Source organism: Ceratosolen solmsi, unplaced genomic scaffold (assembly GCF_000503995.2).
Source record: "Ceratosolen solmsi marchali unplaced genomic scaffold, CerSol_1.0 scaffold35, whole genome shotgun sequence".
Taxonomy (NCBI): domain Eukaryota; kingdom Metazoa; phylum Arthropoda; class Insecta; order Hymenoptera; family Agaonidae; genus Ceratosolen; species Ceratosolen solmsi.
This window is the reverse complement of record NW_011948423.1, coordinates 8136214-8156220: the sequence shown is the minus strand read 5'-3', so window position 1 is coordinate 8156220 and position 20007 is coordinate 8136214. Positions and strand designations below refer to the sequence as shown.

The 20007-nt window shown below is 27.6% G+C and overlaps 2 protein-coding genes across 2 annotated transcripts; one reads left to right on the top strand and one right to left on the bottom strand.

Moving 5' to 3' along the window:
• Positions 1 to 143: 143 nt before the first annotated feature.
• Positions 144 to 4426, top strand: LOC105362317 (NHL repeat-containing protein 2). Its single transcript, XM_011499736.1, has 8 exons — positions 144 to 585; positions 1358 to 1524; positions 1602 to 1761; positions 2227 to 2642; positions 2707 to 2936; positions 3092 to 3317; positions 3390 to 3782; positions 3922 to 4426. The coding sequence occupies exons 1-8, from the start codon at positions 243 to 245 to the stop codon at positions 4315 to 4317; spliced, it is 2331 nt and encodes a 776-aa protein (XP_011498038.1). The 5' UTR covers positions 144 to 242; the 3' UTR covers positions 4318 to 4426.
• An 865-nt stretch (positions 4427 to 5291) lies between these two features.
• Positions 5292 to 16610, bottom strand: Orct (Organic cation transporter). Its single transcript, XM_011499735.1, has 10 exons — positions 16575 to 16610; positions 16337 to 16493; positions 15516 to 15768; positions 14157 to 14415; positions 10138 to 10306; positions 8078 to 8311; positions 7216 to 7430; positions 6400 to 6581; positions 6167 to 6303; positions 5292 to 5414 (listed from the first exon to the last, which is right to left on the bottom strand). The coding sequence occupies exons 2-10, from the start codon at positions 16477 to 16479 to the stop codon at positions 5324 to 5326; spliced, it is 1683 nt and encodes a 560-aa protein (XP_011498037.1). The 5' UTR covers positions 16480 to 16493; positions 16575 to 16610; the 3' UTR covers positions 5292 to 5323.
• Between the last annotated feature and the right edge of the window lie 3397 nt (positions 16611 to 20007).

Sequence of the window (20007 nt, the reverse complement as noted above, 5' to 3'; positions counted from 1 at the left end):
AGCTGTAACCTGTTTGTTAACCAACACATACGCAGTGTAAAAATCGTGATTTGTTGTATTCTATATATGCGCATTACTTAATTGGCACAGATTAATAAAAATAAATATCCTATGTCAGTTTAAGTCAGATGCCGGTACTTAACATTATGTATTTATTAAACTAACATTTTAAGTCATTAAGATAATGAATCAATAATAGATATCATTAAATCTTATTAATATTATTGTCGTTTAGGCAGAAAATGCCGTGTAGTTCTATAAATAGCGTGATTTTAATACGGAATCTCGCGTTCGTTTCAGCTTTCAAAGTTAAAAATCTGAGCTTGGCAACATCGCTACGACGAAATTTACACAAATCACCAAAAACTTATTATTTTCACGATCCAATTGACGGTTTTAAAAATTCTTGTACAAAATTTATGAAAATGAGCGTACAAAGCACCGTTGAAGATTTAACGCAAATTTGTATAGAACTTCGTAGTGTTGTTGAATCTACTGAAGATGAAAGTGAAAAGGAACAAATCGTTTTAAAGCACATCAAAGCTTACGCAGAATCAGGACTACGAGTTAATGATTTTGAAAGAGGTAATTTAAATTATTGTTTTATCATTATATATATATATATATATATATACAACAATTGATTATTAGAAAAACAATGTCAATCAAAATTCAGGTTATGTTAAGCAGTCATTATTTGTTTTCTTTATTTTTTTCATTATTTTACATATATATATATGTGTATTCATATATAATAAATTATAATATAAAGATACAATAAACACATTTTTTACTTTTAGGTACGGTGGATTTTTATTAATGCGAAAAAATGTTAAATTATAGAGGTATTAAACGTAGTAGGGAGGAATCTTCAAAAAAAGAGTTAACATCACCCAAAGAAAATTCCAAAAAAAAGGAAGATCAGGCTTTAACAGAAGAGGAAAAAAAAGAATATGCGAATTGTATAGAGATTAAGAAAACTTTAGAGCTTGAATTATTAGACTTAGAAGAAAAATCTAAAAATGAGGATTGTATACTTGAAATAATGGAACTTCTACATAAGTATAACGAAATTAAAGATGCTACACAAATAGTTTTAGGTGCATTGGCCACAATGCGAGGAGTTACAGTAGCCAGTTTACATGAAGAATTTGATTTACCTCTAAAGGATGAATAATAATTTAATTTTAATCAGATATAAATTATAATTTATAAAATTAATATTTATATTTTTATATTGTTCAATGTTATTTAATAAATAAGAATCGATCTAATTTTTTTTCTTCAATAATTTACAATAATTCCTTTATATTTCGAAATTTTCAAAAAAATTGTTTGTTTTGGTTTTGATTTATAGGTTTGGAGTGGTTTAATGTTTTGGAAAGTCTGTCTCTATACAAGCACCTTGATAATAAAATTGTAATCCTAGATTTCTTTACTTACTGTTGCATAAATTGTATGCATATTTTGCCAGATTTAGATGCCTTAGAAAAAAGATTTTCTGTACAAGATGGTCTTGTTGTTGTTAGTATAAAAAGAATTTTAAAAATCTTTTAGAAAAATTTATATTTAAAAAAATTTTAACGATTAATAAACTTTAGATTGGTGTGCATAGTGCAAAATTTGTCAATGAACGAGATTCTAGTAAAATTATGTCAGCAGTTCAAAGATATAACATAGGACATCCTGTCGTAAACGATGCAAAACTGTCAATGTGGCGAGACATTGGTATTGTTTGCTGGCCCAGTTTAGTCATGTTAGGTATGTCTAAATGTATACTTTGAGTATATATACATTCCAAATATAGTGCTTATTATTTATGATCATAAATTATTGAGATTTTTTAATTTAACAATATTCGTTATATTAGTTGGATATGCATAATTCACATAAGTAGATTTATTAAATAGTTGACAATTTTGTTTTATAAAATGCTAATTATATATCGATAAATTAATTATAAATATTTAAAGTAGTTAAATCAATGACTAATTTTTTTCACAAAGTGAAAGTTGAATATTATATAAAAAGTGTCTTTATTGAAGCACTATTGTAAATATTTAGGCTTTTTACTGTGTCAAATATCTATTTAAAAGGATAGCCAATCATTTTTATTTCTTAATTTTTTTATTTATTTCATCTGCTGCAATTTTATTTATTATTTGAATATATACTTTAAACTCAATCCAACAAATTATAATAAAATTAAGATAACACAAATTTCAGGTCCCAAAGGGCAGCCCCTTTTTGTTTTAGTAGGCGAAGGACATAAAGAGGAATTATTTTTGTATACAAAAGTTGCTTTGAAATATTTTATGTCGTTGAAGCAAATTTCAAAAGAAATTATACCTCTAAAACTTGCACAACATATTTTGCCTATGCACAAAGGTAGTTTGCTATTTCCTGGAAAAATTCATACATTTCAAGATGAATTTGGGGAAAAGTTAGTTATTTCAGACACAGGCAATAATCGTATTTTAGTTATGGAAAAAGATGGTAAAGTTGAACATGTTATTGGTGGATATTCTCCTGGTTTTCAAAACGGAGACTTTGAAACAGCACGATTTAATGCACCACAAGGTGTTTGTGCATTTAATAATAATATATTTGTAGCTGATAATGAAAATCATGCCATCAGACAAGTAAGTAAACAAAAAAGTCATGGCATGTTATTATTTTATAATATTAATTTAATTATATTTTTAGATTAATTTAGAGGAAAAAATGGTAACTACCATTGCTGGGACAGGTCATCAAGGACGTGATTATATTGGAGGTAAAATTGGAAAAGAACAAGAACTATCATCTCCGTGGGATGTTTCTATTTATGAGCATGACCAAGACGGAATAATTGTTCCAGTACTTTTAATAGCTATAGCAGGAACACATCAAATTTGGGCTCTGTTCTTAGAAGACACAATTTGGTGGAAGAAAAAGTAAGAACATTGTACATTGTATATTCATTATTGAAAAATATAATAATAAATAAAAATTAGATAGTAGCGTGTTTATAAAGTTATGTTAAAGAAAAATCTCGCTTATTTTGGTTGTCATTTAAATGATTTAGACATTAAATTTTACAAAAATTTAGACAATATAAAGCTGGAACGTGTGCTAGTATCATTGGAAATGGAAGAGAAGCAAATAGAAACAATTCATATCCTCATGCAGCAAGTTTAGCCCAACCTTCAGGGCTCGCGGTAGCTCAAGAATTAAAATCAGTTTTTTTTGCCGACAGTGAAAGCAGCACAATAAGAAAAGTTTGTCTTGATGATGGAAAAGTTTTACCAGTTTGTGGAGCTGATAATAATCCAACGGTAAAAGTAAATTATTATAAACAAATATTATAAGCAATTAAAATTTTTAATTATAATTCTACTTGATCTTAGAATTTACATAGTTTTGGTGATCAAGATGGACAAAAATATTCAGCAAAGCTGCAACATCCATTAGGGATAGCTTGGAATAGCTTTGATAAAATGATATATATTGCAGATACTTATAATCACAAAATAAAAAAAACTGATGTTGAAGGAAATTGTGTAACATTGTGTGGTAGAAAAAAGCCATCTAAAATGAATACAGTAAGCTCCTTTAGTATGAAAAGTTTGCTCAAAGTTATGAAGAATACAAATGAATCTTTAGTGGAGAACATTACCTTTCAGTTTGATGAGCCAAGTGGGTTAGCTCTAAATAAAAATGGAAATGTATTATATGTTACAGATACAAACAATCATTGTATTAAAGCAATTGATTTATCTAATGTGCAAAACATATGTGAGGTAAATTAATTTAATAATAATTTTAAAACTTGTTTTATTTTGTTATGTAAATTATCCTTTAAAAAGAGAAAAATTTTTTACTTTAAAATGTATTGATCAAAAAACTTTACAATAAATGTAAACAAATGTTTTATTGCAGATTCCCGTAGTCCTTCCAGCTAAGGCATGGAATAGAGGAGAAAATACATATAATTTTACATCAAAAATCAGTACAAATAGCGCAAATTTATCCATATCGTTTCATCCTGTATTTAGCGATGATTTGAAATTGAATACTGAAGCGCCCCAAAGGTGGTCCTTAAAGTTACCGTCAAGTGACTGGGAAACTTCAGAATCAAGTGGAAATCTGTTAACTCCATTATCCATAAAAATACCGCTAGGTACAGAACAGAAACAGATTCACATTATGCTGAATATTATGACGTGTAAAATCACAGAATGTATTCCGAAAAATCTGTCAATTGTATATACGATCATTAGAGATTCTGATGCACCAACAAACGTTATTGAGAAAAGAGAATTGAATATTAGATAATTTATTATCATGTTTTTCCATTGCAGTTATTGTTCGATAATACATACATATACTCACATATATACTGTTATAACTATTAAAAATTTATTTACAACAATTTAGATAAGCAATAAATTATATAGTTTTATTAAAATGTGCTCATAATTATAACTCCATAAAATACCTAATCAAAACTATCCGTAAATATAAAATTTTTAAATCCAATATATAAAATATCTAATTACGAGTTAACGACTTATATTACAGAATAATTTTACTTAATTTATTTTGAAATTTCGTCAACTGACATTTACCCAACATTATTTATCATTCTTTAACTTGCACGCGTTTTCATCATACTTTAGTTTAAAATGTGGTAATTTTGAAAGAAATTGCAACAGCAACTAACTATTCATTCATCAGTACTCACATCATTTGTCATTTTTAAAATATGTACTTATATAAGAACGTAGATGATACATGTTTTAGGTAATGGTGAGTTATAAAAAAAATATCTAAGCCTTTTGTTAAAAAATGAAGAATGAAGAAAAAATTATGTCAAAGATAATCGAGAAGTTTTCCTTTTTATCGATTATATATGTATATGTAAACAAATTGATATATTTATATATAATTCAACAATACATCTAAAGTAATATTTAAATAGTAACAAAAGTATTACAACAGTTAAATACAAATAAAAACAAATTTTCTCGCAACTTATAAATCAAATTGTAACATAATTTTTAGTTATAGAAATCATATTTTTACTTGTAAATGAAAAGAAGTTTAACTTGTACTTGCAATTTGTTCGTGTAATTTATAAGAGTAAAATTGTACTATATAATTCCGTACTTAATAGAATATTAATAAAAGTAAGTATATTTCTTTATGTTTTACATTTTTTTAAAATTACATTACCGATAATGTGATAATAATATATGACAAACAATAAAAATTCAGCGCAAAGTTTTAATATTCTATTAAGTTGTCGAATGATCATTAAAAATAATCAATTTTAATTTTCTTATAATTTAACCTGCTTGATATTATTAACTTCATCCATGCCATTTATATCTTCGACTTCCAATCCAATCTTTTTATTTTTAGATAATTTTCTGTAATAAAATACATATTTTTTATATTTAATAAATAGAAATAAATCAAAAAATTTTTTAAATAATTTTTAGATGAAATTACTATTCTTGTAATAACAATTTTATTTTATACTGTAACTTTTATTATTTATATATTTAATTCTAATTAGTAGTTTAATTATAATGATTGATTATTCAATTATTGACTTTACAACACGTCATATAGAACTAAAAATTAATCTAGAAAAAATATAGATATCAGAGATTGATCTTTTATACGTAGATTTTTTCTGTATCAATTACTTCTCAATCTTCGTAATTATTATTATTTAATCATTAAGAATCATTAATCATGATAAATCATCATTTTTATTTTGTAAGTGTATAGTCTTTTTTCGGATTAACTTATCTTATTCAATGAAACAGTTCATAAAAAAAAAAAAAAAAAAAAAAAAAAAAATAATTAAATAAAAAATCTATAGACGTAATCAAATTAAAACTATTTACGAAATAACATAACATTATTTTTAGTATAAAAGCTAACATTTTAATTTGCAAATTTTCAGTATTTACCTCTTTAAATAGCAATGAAAAATGCAGCTCATCGTACTTTAATCCATTTAAGAATAAAAATGAAAAAGAAAAATCGTATTTGTAAAATATAACAACCGACAAAGAAATTCGACCATATATTTGAAAAATTAAAATTATGAAATGTATTAAACATGGACCTAAGATAAATCAATAGAAAAAATCTAGTTGTCGATACTCACATTCCGAATGCTTCGCCATCCTGGATTGTTTCCGGTAGCTTTTTATTCAAAGTCTCTGGCAAGAGGAGGGAAAGAATACCACCGAGAAGCGAACAAAAACCAAAGATTACGAAAGGCAGTGGCTCCCAATATAAGGCCTAACGAAACAAAATCAGTAAGGAAATAGTATGAAGAAAATTTAATTGGAATTAAATTAAAGATCAAAATGTGTTCGAAAGGTATACAGTCCATACCAAAAAATTAATATAAGGAGCGATAACTCCGCCTATTCGCGCAAACGTCGAACTTGCTCCTAAGCCCACGTTCCTGATAACCGTGGGAAATTGTTCAGCTGTGAAGACGTAAATTGTACCGTAGGACGACGTGATCACCAATTTCGCTATCATCGCAAACGTCACCTTTAGCCATGTCATATCTGAGAAAAAATATCCAGTTAAATAATAGTAAATTATTTGAATTTCAATCCTTTTTACATAATACGTCGATATATTGAATAAAATATTATATAAATTTTACATGAATAATTCACTGCAATAGGGATAGTAATAAATATAAAATACCAGGCAAATATTTACTTTCACAGTTATGAAATTTAGAACCTTGTCATTGCAACAAAATCTAAAAATAAAAAAACGGGCAACAAATTTATTACTAATAGTAAAAGCTTCTAATAAAATAATAAAATTTACTTTAGGAAAATATACAATATATTTATTATGTATTTATTCGAATAATTTGTAGTGTATTTTTATGAAATGCTCCGATAACTATGCATTAATAAAGAAATTAAAATTCAGATTTCTCATTTTGTAAATTACATGTAAATTATGGAATTTCAAAAAGACAAATTCCTTCATATCTTTCTATAAATAAATACAATTTTGCGTATTCATATATATATATATATTTATTTATTTATTTATTTATTTATTTAAATTATAAAACGAGCGAGTCGGTGCACTCACTACACGATAAAGGGACGATAAAACGAGACTTTAATTGAGCAAGACATAAATACTAAAGAAATAAAAATAAGAAAAAGCACTAACCGCTCGGTATAAATAACGTCGCTACGAGGGCCAGACCGGATGCTATCATGCATCCGCATAAAATCACTTTTCTACCCCATCGGTTGAGCGTGAAAATAAGAAAAGTGTAAGCCGGTATCTCAACGAGGCCGGATATGACGAAATTCAAGTAATCGTTGCCGCCGAGACTGGATGCGTTCCATGATAGTCCATAATACGTACCACTGTTTACGAGCCTATTTCAATGAAAGAAAAATTAAAAAGATGAAAATGTAAATGATATTTTCCTATATAAAAGACGGTGCGACGATCATTTCAACGATATATAGAATGAGAGATAGATAGATAGATAGATAGATAGATAGATAGAGAGAGAGAGAGAGAGAGAGAGAGAGAGAGAGAGAGCTCTTCAGAATGCACATATGGAAACGCGCTCGCAACCATGCGTGCATACACATGCAGCAAAGTATCAACGGATCAGCTTTTATAGGATCATAATACACCTGTGCTATAAAAAACTCATTATGTCTTCGTTTATTATTATATATTGATTTTTCATTATTACGCTTAATATTTATAAATAAAAAAAAAAAACCAAAAAAAATACGAATGTAAAATTCTTGTAATTAAATTATCACATATTTATTTAGTTCCAATTTTTAGTAAACAAACATTTTTATTAATTATTATCGACAGTCGATATTATTTTGATCGATAACATTACCTTTTCCACTTAAATTATTTCTTAAAAATATCATTAAAGATGCTTTAAAGTAAAGCTCCTAGAGCACAAATTTTATCGTATATCTTTTCAATTATTCATAATATACAATCGATAAAGCTTCGATTGAATTGTTAAATACAAAAGCGGTAGAAAGCGTACCAGTTGAAGAAGAGGAGGAAACTCTTCTTTCTGAGATTTGGATATCTGAAGAGATCAAATATGGACGGCTTTTTGGTATCGGGTGTACTATCGCTATTAGTTTCATCGAGAAGTCTTTCGAGAGTCGATTCTGTGATCTCGGCGCCGTTTTCCAAGGATGCTTTGTGCAGTAGTTCCCGAGCCTCTTTGGCCCGACCTTTCGTCAATAGCCATCGCGCCGACTCTGGTATGAACCTTAATGAAGCCCAAGAGAGAGAGAGAGAGAGAGAGAGAGAGAGATGGAAAAAAAAAATATATATATATTTCTACTTGAATATTTTGCAAATCTTTTGAGCTTACTTTTGATTTGTACTTTCATGAACCAAAGACGTACGAGCCGTTTATTTAACAAATAATATATCGTTATTATAACTTTGAAGAAATATAGCATGTACTTGTATATATTTCAAAGCTTTCGTCCTTAAATACAAAATTTACAGAAACTGATAATGCAAATATTAAAATATATATTAAGTATTATGTTCTCTTAAGTATATTGTTTTTCACTGCTTGGATGTCGAATTGAATCGTTAAAAATAAAGGCAATTAAGTCTATATTCTAATTTCTAATCTTCATTTACTATTCGTTTCATTATTTTAATTAATTAATTATCACAAGTTTTAAATAATGCTTTGATAATTCGTGCTTCGCTAATAATTAATTGAAGTATGTTTTTTATCACTCGATACGGCATCTCCACGTTCAGTAACGTAAATATCATTCTTTATTAGATTTAAATTAAGCTAACATTATGATAAAGTATGTAGACGCATAAACATGCTTACATTCCGGCTAGCATCAACAGTCCTCAAAAGAGTACCATTAGGCCTTCTTCAGAAACTTCTATGAACTTTACATAGTATAATTCTTTTAGAATATCGACTCGTCCATCACTGAAGAGGCATGCGACTACCGCGAATGTTATAAAGTATACGTGACAATTATTTCGGGGATCATAAATGGGGTCACAGTTATCCTTTTACATAACTCGCTTGTGCGATCCCGTTAACAATGTATGTGTGTGTCCCTATAGGTAGGTGTATGAAGTTTTTTCTGACGTATATCTTGAAAAAATGGAGACAATCATCACAATTAATTTTATATTTTATAATGTATCAGTTCAACATAGCGCCCACTGTATTTGTATAATTAATATAGTATAATGAAACATTGATTGTACGTCGTATAAAGAATGGTTAATATAGACGATCCGCATATACTGTATGAACGAATATTAGACATTTTTATAAATAGATAAACGATATATCGATAATATCAATTTTATTGTTTGTCGTATGATTTGCATAACTTCCTTTCCAAAGTTTATACAGTAATTTTTTAATTTTATAACTTTCTGTTCGGCAATTACAATTCATAAGCTTTATGACAAGAGAATAAAGACAAAAGTTTCTGTTTTTCTGCATCTTTATTAAATGCCCATCATTTGTATTCCAATCATTTGTAGCGAATATTAAAAAAATAATATTAAATATAAGTATATTGTTTTAATGTGCATACATTATGCCTCATTATTTAATAAGTAGAAACGTATTTAGATTTCGCTAAACGTGCAATTTTCAGTAATCGAAATAAATAGTAACTGATATAAAATCATAATAATGTAAAAATAATTATGAATTTAATAAGTTTTATTAAGACTTTTTAAATTTTCAGTTAAATTTTGTAACTACGGTAAATGAAATTAAACGAAATTTAATAAATAATACCTACTTTCTCAAATAACAATATTATTTGATATATTTCCAATGATTCACATTCATATTACAACTATTTGTTATAAAATATTATAGAATATCGTTTCTGAAAATATTCTTAAAAATAATAATATTATAAACCTACAGCAGTACCTCATGTGCATTATTCACGCTTCATTCGTTAAATTTTCCATTACTTTACATCAACTAATATTTAGCTCAAAATCTAATATTTATCAAATTATAATATCACTAAATATAAAGATTTTTTTTTTTATTTATTATTAAATGAAAGCAAGTCTCACCACCAATAGAGCAAAAAAGCCGTGCTCGGGATCGTAAGTGCAAATTGTAAAGTCCTCCAATCGGTAATATAATAGGCGAAACCAGCTGTCATAATGTATCCAGCAGTGAAAAATAGTTGACAGCCAACACCGGCTATTAGCCGTTTCTGCGGCCCCACCATTTCCAAAGCTGTATGAAAAAATTATGAGAATGAACTAAATTTTTAATATAGCTTTAATGCTTTGATTCGTGTCTATACATATGTGTGTGCGTGCGAGAAATCCCAAATTTTATATTTAATCTTTTATACCTATAAATTGTTCAATATGTATATAAATATGTGTCAAAGTATCAATGTTTATCATAGCTAATTTATTTTTGATACGACAAAATTTACTTGAAAAACATAATATAATATCGATATGCAATTAATTATTAAGAAAAAGATCTATCAGCCTTATTATTTTCTTCACCATTTTGCCTTTAAATCGTAAATTTGTTTATAGTATAAGTTCTAGCAAAAACAATCGAGCACAAGTTTAATTTTAGCTCAGCTCCCTTTCAACGCATTCTCGGATAAAAAGTGCCGAGGTATGTCGGCACGAGTGCGAGTTAAAGAAGAAGACACGGCGGAGAACAAAACGAAGGGGGATAATTATGAGAAACAAAAGGAGAAGAAAGTTACGAAGACGAATGAGGATGAGGATGAGGATGAGGATGAGGATGAGGACGAGGACGAGGACGAGCATAAGGATGAGGATGAGGATGAGGATGAGGATGAGGATGAGGATGAGGATGAGGATGAGGATGAGGATGAGGATGAGGATGAGGATGAGGATGAGGATGAGGATGAGGATGAGGATGAGGATGAGGATGAGGATGAGGATGAGGATGAGGATGAGGATGAGGATGAGGATGAGGATGAGGATGAGGATGAGGATGAGGATGAGGATGAGGATGAGGATGAGGATGAGGATGAGGATGGGGATGGGGATGGAGATGAGGATGACGACGAGGACGAGGATGAGGACGAAAAAAAGGTAGTAGAAAATGAAACGCGTGGCATGTAATGGCGAGACGGGAGGGGTGAAGGGTTGCTACTACCGCGGCTAAAAAGCGAATGACGATAGCGGCGAACTGTAAAGCGGCCTAAGAGCGTACTGCTAGTATTAAACGTAAGAAGAGGCTCAACGTCGGCGCCTCCTTGAGCAAAAGGACGAAGGAAAGAGAAATAAGCCGGGAGAGAGATCCTCGGCAAGTCGAGTTCTGCTCGGTAAAAATCTGCGGGGCCAATGTCCGTCAGCTCGATCCCTTGGCTTCTGGAGCGACAGAGGGAGAGAGAATGAGAGAGAGAGAGAGAGAGAGAGAAAGAGAGAGAGAAAGAAAAGTGTAGTGTATCGCACAGCGAGGGTCCTTGCGCTCTCCTTGGACAACTACTACTCGGACGCATAATGCGCAAAGAGTAAACTCGTGCCCATGCCCCCTTCCCCCGCTTATTATGAACGGGCGATCCTTTGTTTATCGCTGTAATGCTACGCCTTTTTAATTTGAAGCAGCGAGAAGGAACGTTTTTCCTTCGAATCTATTACATTGAGTAATCGGAAAACTCAATGAGGCTGATCCGAAGATGTTCGTAATTTTATGAAGAAAGCGAATAATCGTTGGCACAAGTATAAAAAAAAAGTCGAAGAAAAGTGTTATGGCTTATGAGTGAAAATGTTATGCTTCTTTCTTAGATTATAAATTATTGGGAATTATAAAATGTTGGCTTTTCTTCGATAGAGGCACAAGGCATTTTCCTATTTTTTACTTGTCATATTCTTGGAAATATCCTTATCTATGTTCCCTCTATATTATCCTAAAGTTTATGACTAAAGTCTTATGCCCTCGAATAAATAACCATAAAATCTAATATTATTTCATATATTATATATAAAATAGCATTAATAATTATGTAACAATGCTTTGTATTATAAACTCTTGCATTCATTGTTAGTTGTAACCATATACGTAAGATCAGTGTTTTTCTTATGAAAAATCCTTTTCTTTTTATTTTGCTTTTTTTTTTTTTTAAATAAAATTTTATAGAAATGTAACGCAAATAACAGATTCTTTATAGATAGAATCCTTTTTCATAATAAAATATAAAGTAGTTTTATGTAATTACTAATGTATAAATATAAATAAAAATTTTAACTGTAAATTAAAGTTTAATTTAAATATTATTTAATATCGATATTGTATTGTATTCCCAGTCGAAGCAAAGCAATTTTGCCAGGTTTCCAAAGTGCACTTATACCTATTTTATTGTTGTCGCATAAATTACTGGTATCATCTTGAAACACGACTGGATGTAGACAAACTCGGCGTAATGGAGGGAGAGAGGGTGAGAGAGAGAGAGAGAGAGAGAGAGAGAGAGAGAGAGAGCGAGACTGAAACAAATAAAACACGCGCTCAATCTTACGGTCAAGTGAACTAAAATTATCTGAAATCTTATATACCCGTCACGAGTAATCGGAAGTCATAGCGTTTCATGAATACCTCTTATAAATAACTCCTATCTTCCACATTACTTTTTACTGTTTTTGCTTATACTTTGCTTTATTAAGGAAGAATCTTGAACATCGAGACAAAAAGTTCATTAACTTTCAGACTACATTTTTAATGATTACTTGCGATTTCTGTGCATTTTCAAGGATTACATACATAATTGAATAAAGTAAATATCTTAAACAGATGATATTACTGTGTGAATTTTTATCATCTAATAGCTTTTTAGAACCAAATGGAAATTTTCATTTAATTAAGCAACTTTAAATATAAGTATAAGTAATGTAAGCTTAGTAAAAGAAAGAAATTAAAATAAACGCAAAAATGATTTTAGCGATTTAGCTGATATTTTTGCATTTTGTTCGAAAAATACCAAGTATCCATACGGTAAATTTAGATTTAGATAAATCCAAATTTAGAAATAATGTTCATGTACGTGCCTGTTCGTGTATACAATTATATATTAATTATGTTCTCCTGTGTGCGCTTGACATTCTGCTATTTGTGTGTCCATATGCGTATTAATATAAACTATCCTATATTTGTTTAATTAATCACGGTTTGTATTGCATTACTTACTTGAATTTCAAATTAATTCATTCAACGGAATTAAACATGTCATTATCTGATTCATCATTTATGTACATATAAATAAAATTGATTCGAAATAAATTACTAATTAAAAAAAATAACTTTATGCTTGTTTACACTTTTAAAATAATCCAATCGACAAGGTTATATATGCTCATGCTTGATTTGCTATTCACGTCTACCCAATCAAATAGAAACAATACTCAATTTATCATAAGAAACACTTTGATTATCATTCTTATTAGACTACGTACATATACTATAGACATATATATATTTTTAAGTGGTTGAAAAAAATTGAATAAATTACTTGAATAAATACATTATAGAAATTTTTATACTAAATCGTTAACAATTCTTTAGTGGTAAATTTACAGTATATCAGAGAATTACTAAGTTTTGTTTCAAACGTAAAATTTTTATATAGAATTAAATTTAATTACAATCATAACAAATTTAATTTATACGGTACTTTATTATTGAATAACTCATTTACATTTACCATTCTATATATATATATATATATATATATATATATATATATATATATATATATATATATTTGTTAAAATGTCATAAATACATATTAAATACTACGATGCTAATAATTATTTTCTTTACAATGAAATAAGTAATAAATGTGGTATTAATGTATAAATGCAAATAAGTTTATCATATGTTAATATCTTATATTATATTTGATTTCAATAAAAATATAAATATAAAGCTACAACGAAAAAGCGGTCCTTGAAATATTTTTCGAAAAAATATAGGATTGCTAAAGTCTAATTTTAAATATTTACAGTACTGTTTTGTTACAAAAGTATAAGTATATTCCTTAAAAATTACTGTGCATAATATACAACTCATATATAAAACTGAAAAAATAAATATTTACCAATAACATAAGCGACAAGAAACACACCGCTGGTCGTAGAACCAACGATTGCTCTGAAGATCACAAATGAAATAAATTCTGGTGTGACGGCAACTACAACACCACCAATTAGCTGTATAACTAGCGACAGAAAGAAAATTGGTCGACGTCCATATTTATCGGACAGGGCGCCGAATATTGTTGAGCCGAGCATCACTCCAACCATAAAAACAGAATCCCCCATTGCCCTAAGCCAATCCTTATCGCACACCAAATTCCACTGCAATAGTAAATCATTAATCGTTCATAAATATTTGCATCGCTTCTATCTCCAATAATCATTATTAATTTGTTTCTATCTACAATATCAGACGCTTTATAATATTATTGACATCTCATTAAAGTATTCAATTTAAATGATCGTACGAAATTTTGGTTAAAATATTGTTTCCTGAATAATGAATATTTGTTTTTACATTATATTTTACATTTTATTCGATTGGTATGATTAGTCATATATTTCATTAATCTTTTCATAACAAAATATTTATATACATATATAAGTATAATAAGTATCTAATTATTAGTATGTTTATAATGCAACTGAATTATGAAACATCGTTATTAAAATTCAATGTTATGATTGTAAATTGGTTTTTTAGTTCATTTGAATACGTACTTCTTGCTACAACATCCTATGAATGAATAATTTTACATGTTATTCTAGAATTTTCTATATTATCAATTCAATGCATTTATTATTACGAATATAATAGTTTCTTTACTGAATTTATTTGTGAAAAACAAGTTTATGCACCTTACTATTTGATTAATTCTGCAAGTTGAAACAATTTATGTGTGCATATTTTAATATACTGAAAGTTAAAAAAAAACCATAAAAATTTGGTTAATTAATTAAATTTCTTACAGATAATATTACTTTATAGATAAGAAATTCTTCATACATTAAAAATACCTAATACATTAAAAAGTTATAATCATTTAACTTTATACAATTTTTTAATAATATTTTTAAGTAAATCAATGTATACTTTAACATTTCGATTTTATTGAATTTTATTTTGTATTTAAAAAATAAAATAGAAATTTGAAATATTTAGAGAATATTTGGGTATAAAAATTGTTTAAATAAGAATCTTTTAAAAATTATATCTATATACGAATGTATTATTAAATTTTATATGTCAAATTGCAAAGTGAACTATAAATATAACTATCATTTTTAGAATATTTTATTACATTTAAATTTAAATAATGCTCAAATGCAATGGAAATTAAATTAAAAAAATTTGTGCTAATAATTTATGAATTGAAGAAAGACAATGAAATTATAATCAACATATACTTTATTAAACATACTTCGGATGTGGTAGAGCTCTTGTACTTGCTTCTATCGTACACAAAGAGATCGCATTTAGTAATATTTCTAGTAGAATAATGTTGTTGGTTTAATGAATAATCTATTTTCATCGAATCTACGACTGATAGATCTGAATATCGTTCACAATGAGACCATGACTTGCTTTTGTAATCCCATGGATAACTCGAGTTCATTAAATTTTCAGATAAAAAAAACGTGGCATTGTCTATATTTTCAAAAGGCAGCATACATCTAAAAGCAAACAAAAAATTACATTAATGGATTAGTTGCTTTACAAAATCAATAAATTATTCTAAATTACCGAGATACGCGAAGTAAGTACAAATTGCATTCAACATAGCTAACTAATTCTAACAAAACTACCTAACAGTTTCAACAAAAGTGTACAAGGAATTATAGTTTAAACTTTTTTATCGTTTAAATATAAATATTTGCACACATATAAACACTTAATGTAGACTTCTGAAAAATTAGACTCTAGATGTATTGATTTTAAGCTACATTCGAAATTATTAAGAATCTATATTTTTAAATTGACTACAAGTTATTAAAAATTTTAATAACAACGATATTTCATTACAGGCATTTTTTTTTATTAACGATAGCCAAATATGATAATTAAAATAAAAGAAGTCCTGAGAATATCGTAATCTTTCTATTTCTTTGAGTTACATTACTTCTCACGGATCTTTGCTGCGAATATTGATGAATACATTTAAGAAGTGGCAATTAATACAAATATTACTAGCATAAATAAAAATAAATATCATAAACATAAAAAAGAAAATATTTAATTTACCTCGAAGACATTTTTGCCCCAAGGAAAACTCCTGCAAGTTTGTGAAAAGCACACGATATCGCTGGCAAGCATAACAGCAAATATATCCTACGCTGATATTTGCCAAACTGGCCCATTTTGGAAATGACATCGTCGTATGCCATTTTCCTAGTTTTTACTAAAAATTACTTGAAATTTTTATCTAGATTCATAAATGTTTTTTTTTTTTTATTTTCATTAATTATTTTGCGTTACTTACCTGGTCTATAAAAATATCAATTTTCGTTGCGCTTTAAGAATATTTCTATTGTAAAATTTTTATAAACATTTTCTAAGGTAGCCTTAGTTTGAAAAATGTTTTCGATAATTATCCTTTAATCAGATTTATCAACGGCATCCTGAAATTGCGAGAGAAAAAAACTTTTAAGAGACTTTATTGATTATAAACAAAATTCAAATTATATGCTCATATCTTATACTTAATTATAGTATAAGATATTTATATATAATTTATATATATTTCATGTAATTCTCATTGCTTATAACGTACTTTTATAATGAAAGAATATACGGGAATAAATATAATATAAAGTTCTTAAGTAGTTACATCCAAAATAAAAATATTTATAACATTCTTATGCAAAATTTGATAACTTTAATTTAAAGCATCTACATTACAATATAAAATAGAGCTAATTTTTCTAATGTTAATAATAAAAGCTAATTTTTTAAGATACAAGAATTATCAATAAGTTTAAAATGATTTAAAGTGATTTCGCAAGTCTGTAATATTTTCTATCAATACAATAATGCGAATATTGAAGTTGATTAAAAATTTAAATAAGCACGAGTGAAAGTGATGATTTCTTTACGAATAATTCGCTCGAATTGCCTAATTCATAGAGCATTGAAGTTAAGTGATTATCGAGTAACCTAACTATTTTAATTTAAAAGAATTGAAACTTCAATACGTAAGATCTATACCACTGACAAATCAAACACCATCGTTAATATTTGTGTATAATATCATTATCAGCATAAAGCTATAAAATATTTAAATTAAATATTCAAAACATATAGAAATGCTATATAAACGTATATTAAAATTTTTCTTAAAAGTTTTCATAAAAGAAAGCTTTAATAGTAATGGGTTAAAAGTGCAATAAACATTATTAATTGTTGAAAAACTCAATAATCGCAAAAGCAACGCAATTCGAATGCCACGCGTCGCAAGCATTCCCATTTCTCGTAATTTATCAGAGGTTATACGCACGCGCTCTTGCGAGATAAGTTAAACACGTGGGCCAATCTAGACATGTCACAAGACTGACATTTTTACTCCAGCAAAATCCACCTCTTGGAAATTGTTTTCTACCTTTTTTAATTTTTTTTTTTTTTTTTTTTTTTTTTTTTTTTTTAGTTATTAAGAAAAACACTGCCAACTTACTTTACTTCATTGTCATTGTACGACTTAATTAAGTAAATAATAAGTGAATAAATGGGCAAATAAATAAATAAATAAAACACAAAAAGAAAGAAATTTATAAAACTTTCCACTCGTTCATTACATTCCGAATTTGTTATTTAATTTATCTCGATATGGCTATAAATATAATACATTATCAGGGATTAAAATTACGTTCTTAATTTATTTATAAAATAATAATATTAAGCATTGAATGAAAGGTCTTTATTACAGACGGCAAAATAATTTCAATGAATCATTATACGAAAGAAAATTTATACGTTCGAAAATGTATAGATTTTTATATATACTAATTTAATGAGAATTAATTAGAAAAACCTTAATTCTTTGTATTTCTTAAAAAGCTTTGAAAACCTTTATTAAATAAAATGTATGAACTCGTAGTTTCTACAAGATTATTTAACCTAAGGCTATAAACGATGCCACCACCGATATAGCATAACATAAAACGCCAATTATCAATGTATATGTATTACAATTTATTATAAGGGATTTTGTATCATCTGTAGGCGTGTATCAATTCACTGGATGGTGTATCAGTTTTTACTATAGACGACTGTGTATCTCATCGCTTATTATATTAAATTGAAAAATAGTCTATAATTTACGTCAGCGGTACATGTATATATATCATATACATATTCTGATCTTCGGGATATAATATAATTTATTCGTTCGTCCTATCCTTCAATAAGTATTTAAAAGCATTTATTGTTACAAAAAGTATTTATTGTTACTTTATTTATTAAATGATGTTGCAGGTAAATAATATCATGTTTCTGTTACGACAATATTTAATTGAATAATCATAATTATTCGTTCATAAAAAAATCAAATAGTGCGGTCAGATCTTAATAAAACTTTTATAAAAAAAAATATATATATATATATATATCTTGATAAAAAAAACTGTAAACAAATGCAACGAATAACATCTCCATGATGAAGATAAAAACTACGTGTTACCTATACACTCCTATAGATATAATGAACATCATGTATTATCAGCACTTGAGATGACGAAAAAGTATCAGAGAATCCATTCGTTCGCGTAAGTATAAGATACGATATACATGTATGCATCCTTGATGCTTTACTCAAATAAGTATGCTTATACATGAGTAATGACGAGAATTATCGAGAAACGCCGTCGTTGCGTCCCGTCTCTTTTGTCCACTCTTAGGCACGTATGTAGATATATATATATATATATATATATATACTTAAGTGCTTTCGTTACTGATAAATATTCGTATGTAGTTTCAAATCATACGATGACTTTATCTAGGAATACGTAATAAAAAAAAAAAATTAATGGACATCTATATAATCAAGTATTTCGATGCGGCGTTCTTGTTAACAAAATGTTATATGCAATAGTACCCTATAATATCATATAATTTATGGGTAGCGTTGTTTTATATATTGAGATGACTTTCGCTGGAAGTTTGATTACAGCCTAACAATGTAAAATTGAACATAAAAATATGCTTTTAATAAATAGCGGGATTTTGTTTTATGGATATTCTTATGAGTATATAAGGAAGTTAAAGAAAAAGAAAATTTAAAAGGAAAGCATCATAAATATAATATATAATATAAATCATATAAATTATATAATTTATAACACACAATATTACAATATTCTCCCTATAATGCTTCATTATTTTATAGATTTATATTACAATATGCATGTAGCGCTATCAAATTAAATCATTAAGAAAATTATGTAACAATTTTTTCAAAGATGAATACTGCATGATTTTAATATGCATTGTACGATTTATTAAATATTTTAATAAATTTATAATTATAGTGGCATGCATATGTATATATGTATACATATATGTATAATTCACGACTGTATGGAATTAAATGTATTAACTTTGAAACCATAAAGGTTTAATAGATTTCATCATTAATGTTCATAACTATTATCATATTTTAATCATATTATTATAATCATATTAATTTTATTAACTGTTTAAAAAATACTTCAGTAATAATTATTATTAGTCTTTGAAGCATTGAATAATTAACGAATAAAGGAAGTAAAGTCGGTGGGGGGGGGGGGGGGGGGGGGGAGAGTTCCATATGCATTATAAAAATTGTACCCTTGGTTTCGTAATTTCATAATTACAAACATATAATTAACTGTTTGTATGGTATGTCATTATGATAGTGCAAGCCAATCGAATGTTTTGAT

Excerpts from the sequence above, each read along its gene's own strand:
- LOC105362317 (XM_011499736.1), top strand. The coding sequence starts at position 243 with ATGCCGTGTAGTTCTATAAATAGCGTGATTTTAATACGGAATCTCGCG. Across the intron at positions 586-1,357 it reads AGTTAATGATTTTGAAAGAG|GTTTGGAGTGGTTTAATGTT; the intron begins GTAATTTAAATT and ends TTTGATTTATAG. Across the intron at positions 3,318-3,389 it reads GAGCTGATAATAATCCAACG|AATTTACATAGTTTTGGTGA; the intron begins GTAAAAGTAAAT and ends ACTTGATCTTAG.
- Orct (XM_011499735.1), bottom strand. The coding sequence starts at position 16,479 with ATGGCATACGACGATGTCATTTCCAAAATGGGCCAGTTTGGCAAATAT. Across the intron at positions 10,307-14,156 it reads TCTTGTCGCTTATGTTATTG|CTTTGGAAATGGTGGGGCCG; the intron begins GTAAATATTTAT and ends TTTTTCATACAG. Across the intron at positions 6,304-6,399 it reads CTCCTTATATTAATTTTTTG|GCCTTATATTGGGAGCCACT; the intron begins GTATGGACTGTA and ends TTGTTTCGTTAG.